Below are 23,185 nucleotides of genomic sequence, written 5' to 3'. Positions count from 1 at the left end.
AGGAAATGCAGAAGTTTTGTTTTTCTTTATTTTTCAACCTAAAATAAATAAAATTGTGCTTAGAAAAAATAATTTCCCCATGGTAGACATTTTGGCTTTTTTTCCTCAAAAGCTGATGTCATATTTGTAACTTTAAATTTGTTTTGTTTAGCTGAACTAAGGCCAAATGTGGCTGTTTGGACTGTAAAGGTAAACTATTGGTCCAAACTAGCTAGGCTAAGTGCTAATGGCAGAGAAACAATCTACCGTTAGAGAATAACTTTATCATCATTGGCAGCCATGCTTATAGCCTTGGCACTCAGCAAGCTAGCTGTCAAAAGTTGATTTAAAAAAAAAAAAAAATCCCAAAAACAAACTTTATACTTGCCAGTGAGTTTTAATGTGTTAGAGAAGTCATGACTGGAGTAACAGAATATAAGAGTTTATACATTCGACGCTTCTCAAAACTGCCTCTTGTCTTTTTGTGATCGTAGAAATATCCCGTCCATTTTTTTTTTCCCCATTCGGGGACCTTCACAGAAAATCCTCAAAACGACTTTGAGATGAAACCAGCATGAACACCCGGCGAGTCGTTTGGCAGTGAGCTGCACGCCGATTACAGTGAGCACCCATCACGGTTTTGTTTAAATAGGCCTACAGCTACATCCATCCGATCCTCTGTTATACAGGTGAATTACCACATGACTGCATTTTTATTCTTTCTCAGCATCATACAGAAACCAAAAGCAACACAGATCTTGCAGTGAGATTAGAAAGCAAAGCATCAGCTTCAATAAGTAGGTCCACTGTATCGATTCTCAGGTTGTCTCCACGTCTCAAAAAAATGCTAATGTGTGTATATATATATAAAAAAGACAAAAACAGAATATCCTTATATATTACTGTATTATGATGGTGTAGTAGGGCCATTGTAGACAGAAAAAAAGGAGTACATTTCCACCAAAACATCTGAAAATATCTAAAAAAACCAAAAAAAAACAAGGACATTTCTGAGGTCCAAAGTTGAAAATTTGGTAGAAAAACTCAAATTTTGAGATTAATCGGAAAAGTTTTCTAGAAAAAAACCCCCAAAGAAATTTGAGTTTGAAAAGTCAAAAAAATTGGTAGAAAAACTTTCAATGTAGAAGATTTTCAACTCTTCAAACTCATTTTGAAAGTGGAAAATTTTACACTTTTCAAACTCAGAAATTTCCATATTTTTTCTAGAAGATTTCAGGAATTAATCTCAAAATTTTTGAGATTTTGGGCAGAAATGTACTCTTCTCCCCCCCCTCCCCTCTATCTGCAATGGCCCCAACACGCCGTCGTACTGTATGGACTATGCAAGGCACCACGGGAGAAAGAGAGGACTCCATAAAGAGAGGAAAAGGACTTTTAAAAAAAACATGGTCAAAATGTCCGTAAGGAGACATTTGTTTCTAACAGTCAGGAGTGGAGGTGAATGAGAGCAGGGGAGACGGAGAGAGGAGGCGAGTGTGTGTGTATGTGTGAGAGAGAGAGAACGGATCTGGGTTGAGCGACAGTCTCATTCTGCATGTCCATTTCCTGCTCAAAGCCTCTCTTTTAGATGGGCTCTGGTTTGAGCTTTTCAGCCAGGAACTCGTTGACGAACTGCTCCACCACGGCCGGCGTGATCTCCTCCACGTCGCGGACGTACTTGGCACGAGCCGACATGTCCAGGATGGTGAGCAGGGGCGCCGCCTCTGGGAGGTTGGTGTAGTCCCGCAGCGAGTCGCTCATGTCGTCCTGGAAGAAGGAAACAATGTTGCGTCACGTCGCAGGGAAACATTCCAGATGTGAAGACGCAGAGCAATTGTAATTTAAAAAACCCCCAACTTTTTTAGATATTTCTACTTGACAGTAGAGGATTCTTATGCTAGTCATTGTCAAAACTCAGAGTAGTGGAAGTGTTAGATGACTGACTCTTTGAAAAGCAACCTGTCTCATGAAATACAGTAGATGTACACAGTGTTTATATTTGGTTCACATATTTGATTATCTGCCATAGGAACTAGACCTCATCAACTATATCAGAGCAATGTTGCTTACACTAATAATAAACAAATGCTTTTTATGCTTGGTTAAAATTATTTTACGCATAAGGGCCGAGACATGTTTCTATTAGAGGTGTCCGATACTGCACACTTTAGTATCGATCCGATACCAAGTAGACACAGGGTCAGTATCGCCGATATCAATATTGACACCGTATCGGTTAAGTTTGATGTATCATCAAACTTCTGATTGTTAGGCATTTTTGTGGCTCTTCTTTTGATTTATTTTGTTAAAACCTAAGATAGAATTTAGGTTAAGTTTATAGGTGTCTACAAAATACTTTAGTGTCTTATTTACATGACAAAACAGAAACAAGTGAGCAAATATATAATCTGAGAGCAAATCAAAGCAAAATCTTGTTTATGGTGGAGCTGAGAAACTGCAATACAAAAATAAAATAACATTTCTTCTCCAAGTGCTTACAAGAAACAAACCAATCAAAGCCAGGAGCCGGGTCTTAGCGTTGTCAATCACCCTCCACGCGGCTAAGCTTCAGCTAGCAGAGCCAGTTGGGAATGCCCAGACAAGTTAGCATAGCCCCTGATTACAGTGCATAAATAGTTTTCCTACTATGATGTTTGTCCTCCATTAGCACACTGAACAGAGAGTGCATCAATCAATCAATCAAATTTTATTTGTATAGCACATTTCAGCAGCAAGGCATTTCAAAGTGCTTTACATCATCAAACACAGAAACACAATGCAACATAGAATCAACAATCAAAACACGACATTAAGTCAAGTTCCATCAATAAATTTGTAATTGATTACATTTCAAATACAACCCTAAAGTGCATGAGGTTGATTGACAGCGCTAAGACCTTTCTCTTGGCTCTGATTGGTTGTTTTTGGTTGGTGCATTTCTTCAGGCGGCAATAGTAGCGTGGAGATCAGAATCTGTCTTTTCACAGATCATCTGTCTCATAACAAGCTATCACGACATGGTAATAGTTTTAACAAATTTGTAAAAAACCTTTTTTTAATATATATAAAAGTTACATAGTGCACCTTTAATAATCAGAGTTGCCTACCTGGCCAAGAGTTCAGTTACACTGTTGATGGATGTTTCCTGACCTGAATTCCCCTCACCTTAACTTGTTGGCTCAAAGGTAGACTCATAAAAAAAAATCACTTTCATATGGGAAAGATTAAATTTGAAGTTACAGGAAGAGACCAGAAGGTGGCACTGCAGCAAAGAGCTAATCTAGTGACAGAAGCCTTTCCTGTGTGGTTCCAGCTAAGGTTTCTGATTTATGTGCCATTTTTGAGTTTATTATTGACTTTCTCTTCAGGAAGCCGACTTCAGATGTACTTCCTGCTGCGTTTAACACTCACTCCAACCTTCCGCAAGCCCTTCCGCTCTCTGATGTTCTGTTATCAGAGAATCCTCCGCTATCCCAGCTAAACGTGATCAAAGCAAGCAATCAAGCTCAGAGACTTTTCACTGAATATATTTGCTGTGCCGCTACCTAAAAAGGCCAAGCAAAGCTGGTGACCTTCTGCTTTGTAAAACTACAAACAAAAGAGCAGCTGTGTGGTTTCTTCCTCTGGTGACTGGCAATAAAAACCGGCTCCATTCAAAAACGGTGAACACTTAATCCTCGCATATGGAAGCCGTCACCGAAGACCGGCAACGTTTCCCCCCCGGTGAAATACTGCGAGATCCTCGCCGCTACAAGTAGCTTTACTTCCCTTTCAGGCTCTCTTACAGCCACATGGAGCATGGATGACGGATCATGCGAGGCAAGCAGCGTGAAGGAACCGCAATCTGTCACTGCGGCCCCTCCGGTCTCTCTGATCCGAGGGGATCTAATCTTCACGTCAGGCGATTTCCTCCATAGGAAGTCGAGGATCTATTCTTTTGTTTGGCTACCTTGTCTGCTCGGTCTGCGCAGCTCGAAAGCTAAAAGAGACTTTTTTTTTTTGAAGAGACAAAGGGCCGACCACACTCACAGCTGTGATGTGACTCAGCATGCGTTTGGCCGTGGAGGACCGCAGCAGAAATATTCGGATCACTGATGAACCGCGATGTTTCACACATGACTGCCACGCGATGAAACCTCAGCTGACGACTCAAACATCTGTCTTTTACAACACTCTAATGTCCCGAGAGACAGACTTTGGTCTTTTACAACTCACAAATGACACATTAAAGCCTAAATTAAATTTAGCTGCACAATGTACTGTGATGTCCGACATCATCATCGCCTGCAACATGCAAATGCAGACAACGGCAGCCATCTGTTATGGTCACAATTCATAAACTTACGACAAAAACTAAGAAAATTTGTGTGTGGTTGTTTTTGTACGGTCAGGAGTTTAACACATTCATTTAGGTTGTAATGCGTTACAATTTTTAGCACGATTATTCAATTTGTTTTTAATGTACAAGTTCCAGCCAGAACCTTTCCGTTAATGCGTTTCTGGTACATCCGCAAATCTGACACACAAGCGACATCCGCATACAACCGCAATGGAGGATAAAGCTGCTCCTCTTGGCCCCCTGGGGTTAAATCTTGCTTCAAAAAATTATATGGTTGGACATTGTTGTATACAAGTTGTGCTAAAATGAGTTAGCCTCCCAAAAGCTAAAATAGCACCTCACAGCTAAACATGTAGCAGCAGCACTGACGCTAATGTCGGTGTCCATATTTCTAAAGATGGATTTTTTCAAAGATGTGAACTGAGCTCGAATAACCTCACAGATTAAGAACACTAAAAATCTTTGTCATGGAGCTCATATGTCTGTTTATGCAACAATTTGGCAGCAAAAAAAGGGTTTTGAACTTAAAGCAATGCTTATTTTGTTGATATAGTTTTTGATTTAAATGCAATACAGACCCTGAAATGAACTTTATTAAAGAATTTCATTCAGTTTTTGATATAGGCAATTGCCCAGGGTGGCGTCAGAAAGGGGTGACACACTCATGAAGTAGAAAATAATTCTTAAATTCTTATCTGTCAATTGTCCCTTAGACAAGTTTGCCACTACATGTATGCATTTGCTTTTTGGGGGGTTTTTTGTAGCCCGCCAGGGGGTATTTTTGTGGGCTCTAGTGTCCCTTATTTTTTGAAAGTAGGCTGACAGGAAATGGGGAAGGAGAGGAGGGAAGACACGCGGCAAATGTCGCCGGGTCCGGGAGTCGAACCCGCGACGGCCGCGTCGAGGACTCAAGGCCTCCAAAAATGGGTGGCGCTAACCACTACGCCACCACGGCACGCCCCCATGTATGCATTTGTAGTGGAGTAAGCTTTCCTTAGATGCTGTTTAGTACTGGTAGACTACATTACCTGCTTTTTGGTGCGAAAAAAAACTAAACAAACTAAACAAACTAAAAAAACCCAAAACAATCAGATACGGCGCCTTCCCAGGGAACCATTCCTATGAGAACCACAATTTCAAGCTTAAAAAGTTAAGCATAGTTATTAATCATTATTAATCACAGAGCTAAAAGGTGATCAGTCTGATTATTTTAAATCGGTTGACAGCACTAGTAAAAAAAAATGTTCTGGATCGTTTGCTTCTGCCTGGCCTCTTCTCTGAAGAACTGCCACCATAATGCCTTCTTATTGAGATCGATTCCCAGCAGCTTGGCAAACGACCTGGCGACGACCCGGGCGATCCCAGGCCTGAGTGAAGGACTGTGGGCCCACAGCGCCGGAAGCTCCGCTCAAAGTTTGGAGCGAGGACCGATATCCGACTGTGAACCCAATCTGCAAATCTAACCTGGTGGTTTTTATCCCCAGCTCAGCTACAGGCGGGGGGACGAATGTAAAAATATACGCCTTCATGGAAACAAACTCTGTGCATATAGAAGTTCTGAAGCTTGTGAATTATCGCAAGCTTCGGAGAGACAATGTCTCTTTGTGTTGGGTCTAATAAAGACGGAGGCACTCAGACGACGAACGCAATGAAAAACGCAAACAGGGCGACAGGCGATATGGGAGGCCGACTTACATGGTGATTAAGTCTGCTGCTGCTAGCTTAAATTGCTCCGGAAAGGTCGAGACACAACATGATGGAGAGGAGAGCAGGGGTGATTCTACAACCTGATCTAGAATTAGAAAGACGCTAAAACATTTTCATCCTGACCACAGCCTGCTTACCCCCTTACAGCCTCTGCTCACCTGGCTACACGCCAAGTTTCTTGGCTCTGCCCACTTTGCTAGAATCTTTCAAAATTAGTCAGAGGTGCTCGTTCACTTTAAAATCGATTTTAGCGTCCCGTTTTGTGCGCTTCCTCTCACCTCTCCGGCAACAAAGAACAGCAGCGGCGTCTCTTCCTCCTTGGCTTTATATTTGGCCATGAGCTTCTCTGCTATTGGCTGAATCAACTCCTTGGCTGGCTCCAGTTCACCTTCCTCTTCAGCGTCTGAATAAGGTCGCACAGAGTCACAGTCAAAAGCTTGACACAGAAAGAAACGCCTGTTTAAAAGAGGGAAAGGAAACAGAGGCTACAAAGCAGAAGCTACCGAAGAGGATAGAAGACTGAAACAAATTCAAGAGTCATCATTGTGCATCATTCTTTTCTTTCCTCAGTTTGATAAGAAGTCATCAAATTTGTTTTCCATACAGATTAAAAGAAAATCTACTAAGCCAATACAGAAACTTGGTTTGTACACTTTTCAAGCATTTTCTAAATAAATATTCAAACTATTCCAGCAACAAGTGTAAATAGCTGATTCCAACTTGCATTTTTCCCCCCGAATTTGAGCTTTTCATCAACGCTAGCTTGAACTTTATTACAAAACTGTGCAGTCTGAATCAGAAGTGAAGCACTTTTCAAACGTTCAAGCACTTTTTAAGGATTTCAAGCAGAAGAGAAAGGTTTTTTTTTTTACACTCTGGAAGAATTTCCCACACTATACACTTATTCACACAACTTGAATACTTTTTTTAGATTGTCTGCAACAAACCAACACAAAGTAGTGCAGCTTGATTCTTATCGGAATAAAAAATTATGCGTGATATTGTGTCTCAAATAACTCTGAAATCAAGACAGAAACCCATTTTATATCCGTAGAAGATACAAAATGGGTTATGAAAAGACGGTTGACCCTCTTGGTACAAGAGAGAACTCAGCTTTTTTTTTCTTTTAAATGCATAAAATCGACCAACTTTCCGCTTCACATTTAACGCCCTTCTTCGTGTTTCGCTCCAGACACCCGGTCAGCTCACCCACAAACAGGACGAGGCAGGGCCCCTCGTGGAGCTGCACGGCGTTGGCCTCGCTCAGCTCCAGCACGGGCCGCGGGTGCCACGGGAAGAGCCGGCACTCCGGGTCGTTCAGCACCTCCACGCGGCCCTGTCGCGTGATCACACGGCCCTCGGCGTCCAGCAGGATCAGCGTGGGAATACCTGGAAGGGAGGGCAGGGCGGAAAGAGGGTGACATAAGAGGCAGACCAACAGAGGAGGGGAAGGAAACGGGCAAGAGCGCGGGTCATTTCCGTCAATTATCGCTCCGTGGAGCGGGACGCTTCCCCCTCCCTGCCTCACTCTCCCGCTGAGGTTCTCTTTGCTTCGTGAAGATTTTTCTTCCCCCCTTTTAATAGATTTTATTGGAAAGTACGTTTGCTTTAACTTGTTACAAACACATTCCCCTTACTTTTCAAAAAAAAGAAAAGAGTGTCTGTTTCTTATCAGAAACGGGCGCCGTTAGACAGCAAACGGTTCATGAGTCAGGGAGCTGCACATGTGGACTGAGGTTTGCAGAAAAGGAGGCAATCGTGGAGTGCAGGAGTTTAATCTGGATTTGGGGGGGGGGGGCTGTTGACTCGTCCTCTGGGCATTCCTGACATTCTTCACAGGACAGAGCCAGCTCCAGCTCACATCATCCTCCACAGCACAGACGAGGCAATTGGGGGAAAAGCGAAGGAGAGACGCTTCACTTCTGCGGTCAGAGAGACGGTTAACTCGATAACCGGTCCACATTCCTCAGGGCGAATCCGTGCTGGTCGCAGTGAGCTGTCAGCTCTCTGATATAACCCGGCATGGCAGGTGTTATAAATCAGCTTCTAGGAATGCAGACGACTTGTGATTAATTGTCGATCGTAAGTTTATTAGATTGAAAATCAGTTCCAATCGATTAACTGATAACGTCCGCTTGGACTGGCTTTGAGTGTTGTAGTTTGTCTTCCGTCCAGCAGAGGCCACCACCGGTCATCATCCAAACAGAGTCTGGTGCTGGATGCGAAATTTTGAGGTAAAACAAAATAGTGAAAATAAGCAATGTTTGAAACTTTGAAATCTCTATGATCTTTTCTAGATGATTTCTGAGATGAATCTCAAAATTTCTGTGTTTTTTTTTTTTAAACCACTCCATCCAAGCAGAGGGGGAAGGCGAGAAAAATTGCAACATGATGAAAAACATGTTGCAAAACATGATGATAAAAAGCACGGTGGATTTTGAAGGCTGTCGTGAGTTATTTCACCTCATGTTTTAAGATTCAAGCAGACTACTTCATAGAGGAGTCTGCTTCTGTATGAACAGCTCTCTGTTCATGTGGAATTAAGTGATTCACATATTTGACCATTTTCATCTTCTGTTTTCCATTCAGCAACCCAATAGGCTCCTCTTTTGTTAGATTTTACAAACAAGTTTAATAACGTGAGAAAACCACAATTTTCTGTTAATCGTCAGTTTTTACTACAGCTGACGGAATAAAACATTAAAACTGAATTATGGGGGCGTGCCGTGGTGGCGTAGTGGTTAGCGCGACCCATATTTGGAGGCCTTGAGTCCTCGACGCGGCCGGCGCGGTTTTCGACTCCCGGACCCGGTGACATTTGCCGCATGTCTTCCCCCCTCTTCTTCCCCCTTCCTGTCAGCCTACTTTCATATAAGGGACACTAGAGCCCACAAAAGACCCCCTGGAGGGGTAAAAAAAACTGAATTATGTGCTTTTATTAAGTTTACATATTATGAAAAAAATCGAGCCTTTCAAGTTATGGAAACACGGTTGACCCTCTTGATACAAGAGAAAACTCAGCTTTTAAAAATATGGCCGCTTATAAATAAATGCTTAGTGAATCTGTAAAAATCAATCAACTTTAGAATAACAGATTAATAGAAAACTTGTATCTCTTTTCCCTACTTCTATTTGAAATTTGTAGATGCAAAATTAAAATACCTTGTATCCCGTACAGCCTGTTGAGTCGAGATCTCCGCGCCTCGTCCGAGTACGGGACGGCCAGCCACGGCATCTCGCTGAAATACTGCTTAAAAGACTCTTCTGACCTAAAGTGGAAACGGACAACATTCAGACGAAGCTCTGCTTTTTTACTCCTGTGCTCGTTTGAGAAGACGGACGCAGATGTGACGCTCGACGAGACGAATGAATCGGCAGCGACGCTCACCTGTCGGCGCTGACGAAGACGATCTCAAACTTGTGACCCGACTCTTTGACGACTCGGTAGGACTCCACCAGGACTCGGGTCAGGCTGCGACACGGCGGACACTAAGAGACACACGGGAGCATTTCATTTCACCGGAGCCAAAAGAGCACCCCAAAAAAAACTTTAAATTGTTTCCACTGGAGAGGATCTAAAGAGACAGTAAAAAAAAGTAAAAACCTTTGAAATAATGAACGAGATTTGAACATTTTCTTAAGACTACTTGCTTTCGAAGGGTCTAGGTGTGACACGAGGCATGAATTGGTAAGGATCTGATCTTAAAAGTGGATTTGATCAATTGTTTTCACAGCTTAGATTTTTGGGGGAATTTGTCTCCTTTTTCTAACATTTTCTGTCCTATAGCAAACTATTTTTTCCTTGGGAATCTTTCTTTTTATTAAGTGGCTTCATGCTAACTTGCAAAGACCCCTAAACTCCTGCATCATAAGACACACTTTTTAGATAGATGGATAGACAGATAGATGATAGATGGATAGATGAATATATATATTTGTTTGTTTTTTTGGGGGGGTGGGGGGTTCCAAATAATTGGAAACTTTCCAGAATCTGAATGAATTGTAAATTAGGACAAGTCTGATTCTTGTAAATCATAGTCTGGGGAAAGAAAAAAAGTTTTTTCCCCGAAACCACTGTTTTGTTAACATAGTTATCTCAATCCGGAAAATATTAAAAGAAAATGTCATACTTTCCCATTTTTCTAAGAACCTTTAAAAGAAAACCGAGCCGAAGCGGTTTCTTACGTCGCTGGATGACTCTCACACGTTTGTCACCAAACACCTTCCCAACAAACTGGTAATTATCTCCAGTTCTGTATCCAGCTTTTTTTTTTTTTCCCCCAAACACACACGCCAGCTCCTAATCCTGATGCATTACTGCAGATCAGGAAAATGTTTGCTCTGCTGTGTGTGTGTGTGTGCACACACAGCAGATCCCAGTCCAACCAGGAGGAGGGAGCGCTGGTATGGCTGGCATTAGGATGACATCAGAGAGTCAGGAGGGAAAACAGAGCGGCCTAGATTCCCCGCCGTTCCCAGGCTCCGTTTGCCGCTCTTTTCTGAACATAAAGCTAAAACTTTTCTTAACACACCGACAGTTGATCCGTTTCCACCGAGTGTTTTTTTTTTTTAATTAAATGTCGCATGAAAGAAAGAAGCTACGTCAGAACTTATTCAGAAAAATGTGTTTCCATCGTCCATCTGGCGCAATAACGCCAACGTTGATGGAAACAGTTCCAGTTAATTCGTATTTGGGGGCCCAGAAAGGGACCCTTTGACAACTTAGAAGTTGAAAATCTAAAAGCATCAACCACAGGAGATACTCTTTAGTTTTAGTGTGATTTTGTCACATATACATGGAAAAAAATTAATCGTATAAACAGAGATAAATAAATAGAAAGTTAGTAAATAATTTTTAAAAAGTATAAATCACTGAATATGGTCATGTCTTATCTTAATAAATGCATCCTTGTCAGGTTTTTTTTTTTTAATGAAGGGGTTGGAGCTTCAATGGATCGATGGACACAAAAAACTAAAGAACCCGCACAGAGACGGACTCAATGGATGGATAGACAAAAGGACAGAGACGGACAAAACTACGGATGAACAAAACAATGACTGGATGGACAAATGCATAGAGGGATGGACAAAAATACAAACATTTATAAGCAAGCATGAATGGACGGCTGCATGTGTGGACAAAAGGGCAGAAAGTTAAATGGACATCTAGACAAAATGATGGATTGACGGACAGACGAACGGACAGACAGACACATGTTTAGAGCGTGGGATAGGGAATCTAGAAATTTCTCCAAAAACAACAAAGAACAAAAAGGAGGAGAAAACCACAGCAAAGAAAGCTCCATACTGAGGTGCTGGTGTTCCTGGTTTCATCAAACGACTGGGTAGAAATGTGGTGTGGAAATGTGCTGCTCTCATGGCATTTTTGTGACTCTGCTCTGTTCCAGTTTTTAATGTGCTTGCATTGGGGCGTCACCGCTCTGAACAGGCTGCGGCTCTGCTGACTTGAGTTGGGAGACCCGACGTTGCTGCGTCTCATCGCCCAGTTGTGAACCCTCGGCCGGCTATAGGCAGGTCCGGCGCGCAGACGGACAAATGCCTGCAGCCCACTGAGGTGTGGTGACGGGTCCAGAGATGGAGAAAGGGCTCAAAGATGGCCGACTACTTCTAATGTAAACAGACAAACAGCGGAGTCGCCTCTTCCTGCTCTGAACTGCTGTCAGTTTTTAAGAATTCAGAAGTCTGGAAAGTAAAAAAAACACAAAAAACAACACAAAAAAACAGGCTCCTCTTTGTCTTCTCTCCCTTCACTCACCCAGTGTGCTGAGAAATACACTCCCACATAGTGTCCCTCCAGACAGCTGCTGTCTGCCGTCTGCCTGTTGTTCCGGAGCAGAGGCCCCGCCACCACCTCTGCGAAGGGCTTCGGCCCCCAGGGGAACTCCAGACCTGAGAGGAAGGGTGGAGGGGAAACATGGGAAGAGATTACTGCTAAATTCACAGCTGAAGGTATAAATGTCCAGGTGGAACAGAGATAATTGGTTCATTATTTGTTGGGAAGCTTGTCCACAATTCGACTACAAAATGCTGCTGGCATCCCAACAACAGCAAGCTCACAGTGCTAATCATTAGCTAATAAAAGTAGTTGAAAACAGAAAGGTCACCATCTTTTTTTGTGTTTTTTTTTGTTTTGTTTGATGAAAACAGTAAAGTCCCCTAAATGTTTAACAGCAGGCAGGTGGAACAGAGATCGCTGGTTCATTATTTGCCAGGAAGCTTGTCCATAACGACACTACAAACAGCATGCTAACAACAGCAGGCTCACGGTGCCAACTATTAGCACCAACAGCACTCATAGCTAATCAAAGTCGTTGAAAGCGCTTTGAAGAAAGGTCACCGATCTTCACTTTTAGTCTGGTTTGACTAAATTAGAAAATCCAAAATTCTTCACAGCAGGCAGGTGGACCGGAGATCGCAGATTCATCATTTGTGTGGAAGCTTGTCCATAACCGAACGACAAACTGCTGTTGGCGTGCTAACTATTAGCGCCGATAGCACTCATAGGTAATAAAAGCGGTTGGAAACAGTTTGAAGAAAGGTCACCGTCTTTACTTTTATGTATTTTTTTTTGTACCCCACCTGGGGGTATTTTTGTGGGCTCTAGTGTCCCTTATTTTTTGAAAGTAGGCTGACAGGAAACGGGGGGAAGGAGAGGAGGGAAGACATGCGGCAGATGTCGCCGGGTCTGGGAGTTGAACCCGCGACGGCCGCATTGAGGACTCAAGGCCTCCAAGCATGGGTTGCGCTATCCCCTACGCCACCACGGCACGCCCTACTGTCTTTACTTTTAGTCTTGTTTGACAAAAGATATGCTTAATTCCCTAAGTGTTTAACAGCAGGCAGGTGGAGCAGAGACTGTCGGTTCATTATTTGTTTGGAAGCTCGTTCAGAAAGCAACTACAAACTGCTGGTAGCATGCCAACGACAGCAGGCTCACAGTGCTAAAAGTTAGCCTGAAATGCACTAATGGCAAAGAAAAAAATGCTGAAAACTGGTTTGATAAAGGTCACCATCTTTTGTTCTTAGTTTTGTTTGACTAAAATAGCCACTACAAACTCCTGTTAGCATCCTGACAACAGCAGGCTCTGTTAATGCTAACTATTAGCTCTAATGACCAATAAAAGTTGTTGAAAACTGTTTGTAGAGTGTTTTTAGTTTTGTTTGACTAAAATTGTAAATCTTGAACGGGTTTGTGCAAATCTTTATCTACTGTATACATCCATGATTATGACTCGGCACACGAAAACCTGGGTGCTAACTTGATGTGCATCCAGAATGACCAGAAATAAAGTTTAACAAAAAAAAAAAAAAAGCAGCAAACTGTCTGATTTCAGACACCAATCTGCAAAAAAAATATTTTTGTGTGATATCTACTTTTTGAAACACACACACGCATATAAAAAACGGTTTTAATGAACATGAAAAGCCAAGCCTCTCAAGCAAATCATTGCTGCCTGTAATTCTGCCCTCCAGCTCTTTTTGACACTTTTCCATTTCCTTTTCAGCATGCTCTCATTGTCCTGCTCCGGAGATGTATTTGGTACAGCCGAATAAAAAAAAAGAAAAGAAAAAAAAATGGTGGGGGTCCGAGGGGTAATAATAAATAAAATCCTGTATGGCTGATCATAATAGCCTCTTTATGTGAGCGCGGTTGTCTAGTGCTTCATTAGGCAGGAAGGACACGTCTGCGCTGCACTGGCGTTCCCCTTCATTGTTGTCCTGATTGTAAACGTGCACTCCATCTTTACGCTGCAGGCCAATCTGCAGCCACTCAAGTCTGGCCTTTTCACAGAGAGTGAAAGGCAGAGGGAACATTGCTGAGGGTCCTTTCTCACACACCCCTCCCAGTTTCAGTGTGCAGAAAAAAACAAAAAAAACACTTTTACTGCCCTTTTCCAATCCAAACACCAAAACATAGGACCGCAGGAGAGGAATCGATTTGTCACACCTGATTAAATCGATGAAATGACAGAAAAGTCAAAGATTTCACTCACTGACAAATCCTCATTTGCAGAGATCCATCTTTTCTCTGAGGAGGGTTTAATAAAAATCCCGAGATACTCTTGTTCCCTCGTCTTTTCCGTTTTCCTGCCATCACCAACAACATGTTTTCTTCCCCCTGAACCCCCACATGAGACAGAGATGAGGGGCTTTGGAAGATTTTTGATTTCTTCAGCCGCAGAGGACGAAATAAATGCAGCCTCAATTATCCAACTTCATTTCAAAGTGCATGGATTACAGGTTTTTCCAGACAAGTCGCTGTGAAATGGTCACACTGTAAGAATCACAGAATTAAAGAACTAAAATTATAGTTGCATCAACTCATACAAGGAGGAAAAGTTATAACTCTAGAGCTTATACAAGTACAGGGTTTTTACTCGTATTGTTATTACAGCACTATTAGCATGCATGCACGTAATATTGACATTATTACATTTTGTCCATATCTATTTTGCACTTACAAGCTAAAAGTTTATTATTTTTGAATAATTGTACTTCAATATTTGACTACTTCTAAGGGAAAATGAGTTGACAAGAGTTACAACACTTAATTTCCTTTTGGGATCAATAAAGTATTTTTGAACTGAATTTGAATTTAATTTAATTGCTAAGCCTGTTTAAATGGTGGGAACGCTAATTCTTATTCACTTTCCTTACAGTTGGTTTTATTCCTGGCATTTTCAGGAAATTAGTAAAAAGAAAACAAAAAAAAACGTTCCATGTGCCATAAAAGCCATACCGAAGGTTATTAGAAAACGAGACAAAAAAAATCCCAGAAAATGAATTTTAAAGTCTTATGTCACCCCAGAGCTGCAACACAACTTCCATCATATTTTCCAGAATGATTTTCCGTCCTTTCAGTGGTTGCCGACTGGAGAGTCTGTGCTGTGCTGGGAGACACACATCTGGCGTTCAGGCGTAGAAGCAAGTTTTAGTGTTGATGAACGGCGCCATGTTTGCCATTTGTGAGACAGTAGCTTCTCTTAATCCTCAGGGATCTGAGCCTACTTTGGCTGCATTGTAATAAATTTGTCTTTGTATTCCAGGTAAAATATTTGCACCAATATTCATTCTTGAAATCATTTTCTGACATCATAACCTCACTTATACATTCAGACTTTGTGCTTCAACACACTTTATTACTATTTTGGGCCAAAAAGAGCAGAAATTATTAATCCAGAAAGGAAATGTTTGCTACAAACATACTTAACTCAACTGTTTCTGACACTGACACGGTGAATACAGTTACAACTTCGGAGGTGAAACTGGATTACGCATTACAACTACATTGCGTATATAAACTCTTAAGTATAATTCGCCATAAATTGTCCATTTTGAACGATTTATTTGGTTGTGTTTTTTTTTTTTAACATAACATTAATTCCCTCAGCATACAATAACAGTTTTTGTGTAATGACATACTGTAACACCAGATTGTCTCCTACGCAGCCACAGAAATGCTGGGCGTTACCCACAAGCCAGAGCGAATGACTAATGCTTCCCACCGAGATTTCAGGGTAATAAAACCATGACATGGAAAATTTATATGTTCTACTGTCCTTTTTACCCCATTATGCGTTCGGTTGGCCTTATAAACAGTGGTTTCCTGAAGGGCTGAATGGTTAAAATTAACCACAATCTCCAAAACCATTCAGAGAAGTGAAATAAGGTCAGAGCTTCGAGTCAAGAAGATTAAAAAAAAAAGTGTGAAGATGTCTGTCACAACACAGTGCGCGTGCAGGTCATTGTTCTCACCTTTAGGGTCGTCTCTCACCACCAGCAGGCCGTTTCGACACACCACCTTTCCTGTCGCTGCATCCACGAACACCAGCGAAGGGATGCTGGTTACTTTGTACTTGTTCCATAGTTTCATCTGCAGAGAAAGGTGAGGGGGTGGGAGGGAGATAAGAAGAGAGCTTAAAGTAAGTGGACGGAAAACACCTCCAGGGAGCAGACTTTGGTTTATTTTAGTGGTAGATGGGAAACAATTTACCTGGGCTAAAATTACACCTCCTGGCTCGGTGGGTGTTCACCAGAAGTACCAGAGTGTAAACAAATGTCACCAGAGTATGACAAGTATTTTAGAGAACAACCATGCTCTCTGTTGTTTAAAGGAGGAGGACGGGGCCGAGGGAGAAGAAAAGCAGCCCCGAGGGCGAGCTAATAACAAAGGGTGGGAAAGAAAGGACGGGTCAGTCGAACGGGGCTCACGGCGTCCCTGCCATAACGCGAAGACAGCTCGACACACAAACGTAGCTTAGAGGGATTCGTGCGTCTTGAAAAAACATCTGCGGGCGTCGCGTTCAGTAATGCCTTCTATATGACACGATGACGCCAAGAGGGCCTCGTAAAGCCAGTAAGGACGCTGTAGAGACAGAAATATGAGCGTGAACTATCCACACGGGTTCAGGAATCGGTGCAGATCTTGGCATCACAGAGGAGGTAAACCTTTTCGGAGGCTCACTTTCCACATCGCAGACAAGAGACTCAAACTGGGAATAAAAAAACAACAAAACAGCAAAATGTCTCTTGAAGCGGCGGCTTCAAGAGGCCGACGCTTCTTGTGGATTTCAGTCACGTGATTTAAAAATGTAAACAGAAGAAATGGTTTACATTAGTTTCACCCTTTTTGAATGTCTTTTAAAATAACATAGTTAAAGACGCAATATGTGACTTTTACTTTTATGAAAAAGTGAAAAGTTTACATTTATTGAAACTGTCATGTCGTATGGTATGAGACTGGTATTCTGTGAAAAAAGAAATCAAGCTGTTTGCCTTCTCCCAGTGCCATCTAGACACAGCCAATCAGAGCCAGGGGGTGGGTCTTAGTGCTGTCAATCACCCCTTTGTCCTTTAGCATAGTCCAGGTCTGGAAATAAGACAAAATGGAATATACGTTTTCCATTTTGTTAGTTTCCCTGTTTGCTTTCTGTAATATAAATATGTAATACAGCTCAAAGTACAAGTCTGGTACAGCAGTCCTAACCTCTTCCTCTTCCACATAATGAGTGTTCAGGAATCTCAAAAGTGATTTAGCACAGACAGTAACTTTAAAAGGGCATGGATTACTAGACATAAAAAAGTGAAGAAAATTCCATAAATCATGCTGTCAAACCAGCCCTCAGTCCTTTTTTGATTAACTGCTTCAGCGTTAATGAGGAGGTGTTAAGAACATTTGTGTCATAAACGTGTTTCTGCTCCTGTACGCACCGCAGAGAAGATTTAAGATAAGAATTGACAGCTGGGGCACGACAGAGTCATGAGAGAAGTGAACTGAATATAAGGAAGGAAAGTAACACACACTGCTGGAGAGAGGGAATGCATGTGCTGCTTTTTGACAAAAGTAAGATAAGAACGATACATGTTGTTATCTTAATCATTATGGTATAGTAATAATGACACAATGGCAATAACTTCAGAAAAAGTTGCTAAATCTGGGTCTATCATTTTATTGATAATGTAGTGCTTTGAATATTAGCAAGCACAATAGTTGAATGTAAACAGTAAAAAGCAGCAAAGAAATCTAAAACCATCAAATATATAAAACTTAAACTATGAGAAGATTACACACAGCACACTTAAGTATTTGAAATCTCCTCCACCTCCCAAATATAAACACTGCAGTGATTTTCTTGCGTCTCAATTTTATGCTAATCAAAGCTAAGCCAACATATCTTAAGGGAATCAACATTTTTCCTAAATAAAATGCAGTACAATCTATGTTGTTATGATTCCTTTATTATTCAGCTTACTATGCAAAAAAAGGGCACAATCTTGAGCAGGCAAACTATCTGGAATAACTATAAAAACACGCGGCTAAATTAGCCGCTAATTAAAATGACTTCCCGATTTCACGTCCAAAGAACCGAAATCCTCAAAAACAAACAGGTCAATTATGTGAACCGCCAACAAAGTTAGCATAACAGAAGTGGCTGGGGAAACATTGTGTTCTCTCAAGGAGGCTGAAAATTGCATTTCAAAACATAAACTTAGAAATATGGTTCTAACATATTTCAAAATAACCAATTATTGCAAAACCAAAACAAAAGACTGTCCTGGCGAGGCCAGCGGTCAGAAAACACATGAAGCCAATTAGTCCAGAATAAAAAAAAAAAGAGAAATAATGTACTTCTGATTTTCCTTGTGAAACTGCAGAAATGACTGATGAGCACCAGGCTTGAGTACATAACAACACTCTGGTTTAACTACGCCAATAACCCTTGGCAAAGAGGTCACAGACAGTTGAAACTCCAGGGAATTCCTAATCCATACTCAAGATCCATACTCTCCAAGAGGTGCGAGCATTAGAGTCGCTCTCCACTCGATGCCCATAGCGCTAATGGGATCACGCTCGGCTGAGAACATCGTATACCCGCTGTGGGGCCGCTGCGCGTGGAGATACTGAGGTTTACAATCCTCGATAATCAAAGATCATGGTGATTCTCTTCAGAGGTTCCCTTGACGGGACCACTAACCGCCTGCCGGGGTGTGAATTCCCAGCGTATCCGCATTTAAATGTTGCACGTCAGTTTCACGCGTCTTTGCAGGCACTAGTTTTTGTGCCTGACGCTTCTCCACTTTTAAAAAGTAGGTTAGCTCTGGCGGTGAACCCTCAACGCTCCGTGGCCACAGACTTTAAAACAGACCCACCTCCTTCAAGCTTCGGCTCGGTCATCGATCTGGAATGGCTCAAGTCTGCCCAGCAAAAAAAACAAAACAAAACAAAAAACAAACGTGTTCTGTAACCAGTGGGTCCAGAGTGGTTGTCACTTTGTTGAGGAAAACAAAGTGAAGATTCCTCCCCCTCCCCAACTCAACCCATGGTGGAGCTCCCTCTCCTCACAGATCTACTTTCACTGAACCGCCGCGGCCCGAGGCGTCTGCCAGATGCTTCCATTGCTGCTTCGCAACAACAGTGTCACTACAAAGGAGAGCAAAAGCCTTTATAACTGAGGACATGAGAGCTATCCTACTGTGGTAGCACATACCAGATAAGTCCTTTTCATCTTTGAGCATTATAAATGAGGAACATTGCTGATAACCCTTTAGACTCCTTGGGGAAAAGAAAACAGAAAGAACATTAGACGGGTTAGGAAGTCATTAGTGTTTAGAAACTCCAACAATGCTCAGGAAATTGTGAAGAATACAATAAGGATGTTGATTCATGGGAGACTAAACACAGTTGCAGATCTTATAAATCAAACTTCAATGCACTAATCAAGTGAGCCACTGATAGGCTGCCTGGAAAGTTATCTGTTGGGACTGGCCATCCCCTCCCCCCTTTGACATGTTCAATAAAAGCACTTGTCTTTTCAGAGACTTTTTCATTGGAAGTGCCTGCAGGCGTATTGTGATCTCTGACCGTAAAGATTTACAGTAGAGCAAAAGAGGGCAGAGACTGTGCGCCTCTCTGATGGATCCTCGAGTAATAAAGCCGTGCCCTGTGCTACGGCTTCCTTAGAAAATGCAATGAAACTCAAGCGGATGCATCGGCGGCGTCAACACTTGGTTTGAACTCTGAAACGTTGAGTCGTTTTATCATTTGTCAGCTTGCAGACGGATGAGAAACAACCGTCTTTGCTGCCGTTACTCCCTTCTTGGCCAGGCCCCTGCCGCTAGCTTCGGATTACATTCCTCCAGGCTGCCCCCCCGCCTCCGCTCGTTCTGCTCCCGAGGCTCTCAGTAAGCGCCTGTATCCACTTCAAAACGCTGCTGCAGCTCTTCATGGCTACAAAAGAAAGACCCTTACCCTCCCACCTCTCAGCTGCGCTCCGGTTCACACCGAGCCGTCTCGTCTGACCCGACTGTCGCTTTGGCTCGTTCGAGAGTCCTCCCTGCTGTACACATCTAAAAGCCCGTGACAGCCGACGAACCCTCCTCCTGTGAGCACGTGGTGACGACTTTCTCTGAACTTTGAACTCCACCTCAACATCGTTTCCATCGAACCCGTCAGGTTGTAGGAACCTGACGGGTTCTGCGCTCGAATGGCTACGATTGGTGGCGATCTGCCGATCAGAAACACAAAAATGCAATTCAAAAGCATTAGTAGGTTGCAATGACAACACTCTTCAAGTGTGGATGTTGTTACCGAGGGAAAGCAAAAACGTCGCAATTTCCAGCAACACTGACGTGTTTAAGGACGAAGTGAGAGGAGAAACAAAAGAGGTGAGAAGCCTCCAGTGCCTGGTTCACACGGCAAGATTGTGAAATTGTTGGACGATTTTCAAAACCTCAAACCCGACACCACGATTAAAACAATATCGATACAACAGGTTTGGTTCTACTGTTTGGTGAACCGCACGGCTTAAACCGACACACCAACGTTCAGATGTCAGACGGGAAATCACGCAAAACCTCACGAGATAAAACGTGAGTTCAGAGTAAACAAACATGGCCGACAAGAAAGAAGCAGTGGCAATGTTTTCTGGACTGTTCTTAACGAAGAGAAAACAAAAAACAACAACAACAACAATAAAACTATAAAGGTTTCTCAACCAGTCTTTCAAATAAGATTTCGGGGAGGGGGGGGAGCAAAGCATTTTCTACATAAGTGCAGAAAACAAGACTTTTTTTTGTCGAGTGGATCTTGAACACAGTAACTGAATATATTTTGATAAAATGCACGAACATTTTCAGGTGTGCAAAAAACGAAGAAACTGAGCTACGACGGTAAGTGAGACATCCAGTTCTTCATTTCTAAAGATAACCCCGTCCCATCAGCTGGAAGATTTTACTGAGAGGGAGCTCTACAACGGTCCGCTTAAAAAACAGAAGCACTTCGGATGAACATTTGTCCAAACCGTTTCAATTTTCCAATGCACACTGGGGAAAACACAAAACAACAAAAAAAAACATCCATCCATCCATCCATCCATCCATCCATCCATCCATCCATCCATACATACATACAGTACATTACAGACCAAAGGTTTGGACACACCTTTTAATTCAATGAGTTTCCTTTATTTTCATGACTATTGACATTGTAGATTCACACTGAAGGCATCAAAACTATGAATAACACATGTGGAAATATGCACTAAACAAAAAAGTGTAAAACAACTGAAAATAGCCCTTATATTCTAGTTTCTTCAAAGTAACAACCTTTTGCTGTGATTACTGCTTTGCACACACTCTGCATTTTCTTGATGAGCTTCAAGAGGTCGTCACCTGAAATGGTTTTCACTCCATAGGTCAACCTGCCCTGTCAGGTTAATAAGTGGGATTTCTTGCCTTATAAATAGTCATGAAAATAAAGAAAACCCATTGAATTAGAAGGTGTGTCCAAACTTTTGGTCTGTACTGTATATTCTTTAACACATTCTTTGAAAGAACCTGAACTTTACTAAATTTGGAACTGACAAGTCAAAGGTTTACAGATTCTGGCCATCAGAAGTTTCCCTCAAAATATCTGATTGCTACATCGCAAGCGTCTTTTCAGTTTGTGAGCTACTACTTCCTAATCCTTGGGATTTCTCCTCATCAAACTCACGGCTTTGTTCATAAGACGCAAAAAAAAAAGAAAAAAAAGTAAGTCCTGCCCCAGCCAGCTTGGGGAAAAAGAACAAGGTGAAAACTGCAGGATTTGCAGCGTCTGTCCATCCCCAGCACCAAATGCGACATCAATCATGCATTTAATAATCCTGTAATATTTCGCTCCTGCAGAACACAGATGGGAGACACCGGCTAATAATAAAGGAGCCCCCTTGTTGCCAAGGAAACCAGCCCCCCCACACACACACACACACACCTCCCTCACTCACCTCTTCCCCTCCATGAAGTCAGGACATGTCACCGAGTGGCAGACACTTTGTGGGCTCTTAGTTAATAATTCAGAGATAAATACATGGGTTTGTGCTGGAAACAGGTGCCAGAATGTCAGAGGGCTAACCAAGCAGAAAAAAAATAAATAAATAAAAGAATGAATGAATGAGAGAGAGAGTTTGCAAAGAGGGTGAATGTTTCCCCAATTCAGTCTTGTAAGGAGCTACAAAGGCCCCCACCTCCTGCATCGTGACAAGTTTTTATGTGGGGACGGAGGGAACGTAAAAAAAAAAAGAAAATGCAGAGGGATGGGGGAGGGGGTTTGTAAAGGAGTAAAAAGCCACGGCTCAATGAGAATCCACAGCATTGTCCCTAAACAGAAGTGAGTTTGGCCCTGAGGGTGACATTCTGCCAGGACAAAGGTCAGATTAGCAGGGGGTGCATACTTCCCTCCCAGTGGTGTTTTTTTTTCAGCCTCCCCCCCACTGACCCCATAATACACTAAAAGTCCTTTAGCTCTCCTGGAATCCTCCGGTTTCTAGACGAGAACAAGATGTAAACCTGTTACACAAACACACCGTGTCCACATGAAAGTGGGACAATTTTTTTCTTTTTTTTTTTTTTTTTTACTTTAATCCATCATAAACTGACATCAGTGACTTATCGGCCACAAGAATGCGTTAATTTGAACAGCATTTGCTTTGCAAGGAGAGCGAAATGAAAGAAGAAGAAAAGAAAACTAGAAAATTTCGGAAGAAAAACGTCTGGTAGGAATCAAGTGTGATCATCATGTGATTCCAGGCATCCGTTTCCCATGTGATCCATTTTTCAGATGCCTGTTATGTTGTTTAACCCACTGCTCAGCTACTTCTGAGATAAACCCGCTCCGTGTTACTCAGAGGTACAAAGAAGGGGCTCAGCTGTTAGACATCTAGTTATACTGAGATTGTTTTTTGTAATGCCTCAAATTGTATTTCCTCCTCCTTAACCCCCCCCAAACCTTCCCCATTTTAGCACAGTAGAACCGCAAATAAATATATATTTATGTGAGAAATCAAAAGAACATTGGAATTAATTGTGCTTCATTGTGAAGTAGAAGGAAGACAATACAAAGACTTAAAAAATGGATTTAAGGAAGAGAGAAGAGAAAGAAACCATTGTTTCAAAAAAAATAAAACAGGGTTTGTTTAAATGTAGCACAAGCTGGTGGTCTGGACAGACGACAGCAACACTGAAGGGGGCAGCGTGTTTGCAGAACACTAGGGCTGAAACGATTCATCTGATTAATCACGATGAATCAAATGCTGAAACAATCAGCAGCTAATTTAGTAATCGTTACCTGGAGTGTACAGACTCAAAAAAAGGCCATTTGCT

General features: G+C 42.1%; 1 protein-coding gene across 1 annotated transcript in view; it reads right to left on the bottom strand.

The window, feature by feature from the left end:
• Positions 1–360: 360 nt before the first annotated feature.
• nxn (nucleoredoxin) overlaps positions 361–23,185 on the bottom strand; it is a 69,396-nt gene continuing 46,571 nt past the window's right edge. Inside the window, exons 2-8 of the mRNA XM_028045516.1 lie at positions 15,803–15,920; positions 11,802–11,935; positions 9,414–9,514; positions 9,188–9,294; positions 7,235–7,414; positions 6,304–6,428; positions 361–1,746 (exon numbers count right to left, since the gene is read on the bottom strand). Coding sequence (XP_027901317.1) covers positions 1,564–1,746; positions 6,304–6,428; positions 7,235–7,414; positions 9,188–9,294; positions 9,414–9,514; positions 11,802–11,935; positions 15,803–15,920 — 948 coding nt within the window. The 3' untranslated portion in view covers positions 361–1,563. The remainder of the gene's footprint in view (positions 1,747–6,303; positions 6,429–7,234; positions 7,415–9,187; positions 9,295–9,413; positions 9,515–11,801; positions 11,936–15,802; positions 15,921–23,185) is intronic.

This window comes from Xiphophorus couchianus, chromosome 18 (genome assembly GCF_001444195.1).
Source record: "Xiphophorus couchianus chromosome 18, X_couchianus-1.0, whole genome shotgun sequence".
Classification (NCBI taxonomy): domain Eukaryota; kingdom Metazoa; phylum Chordata; class Actinopteri; order Cyprinodontiformes; family Poeciliidae; genus Xiphophorus; species Xiphophorus couchianus.
The sequence above is the reverse complement of the archived record's forward strand: the minus strand, read 5'-3'. Positions and strand labels throughout refer to the sequence as shown.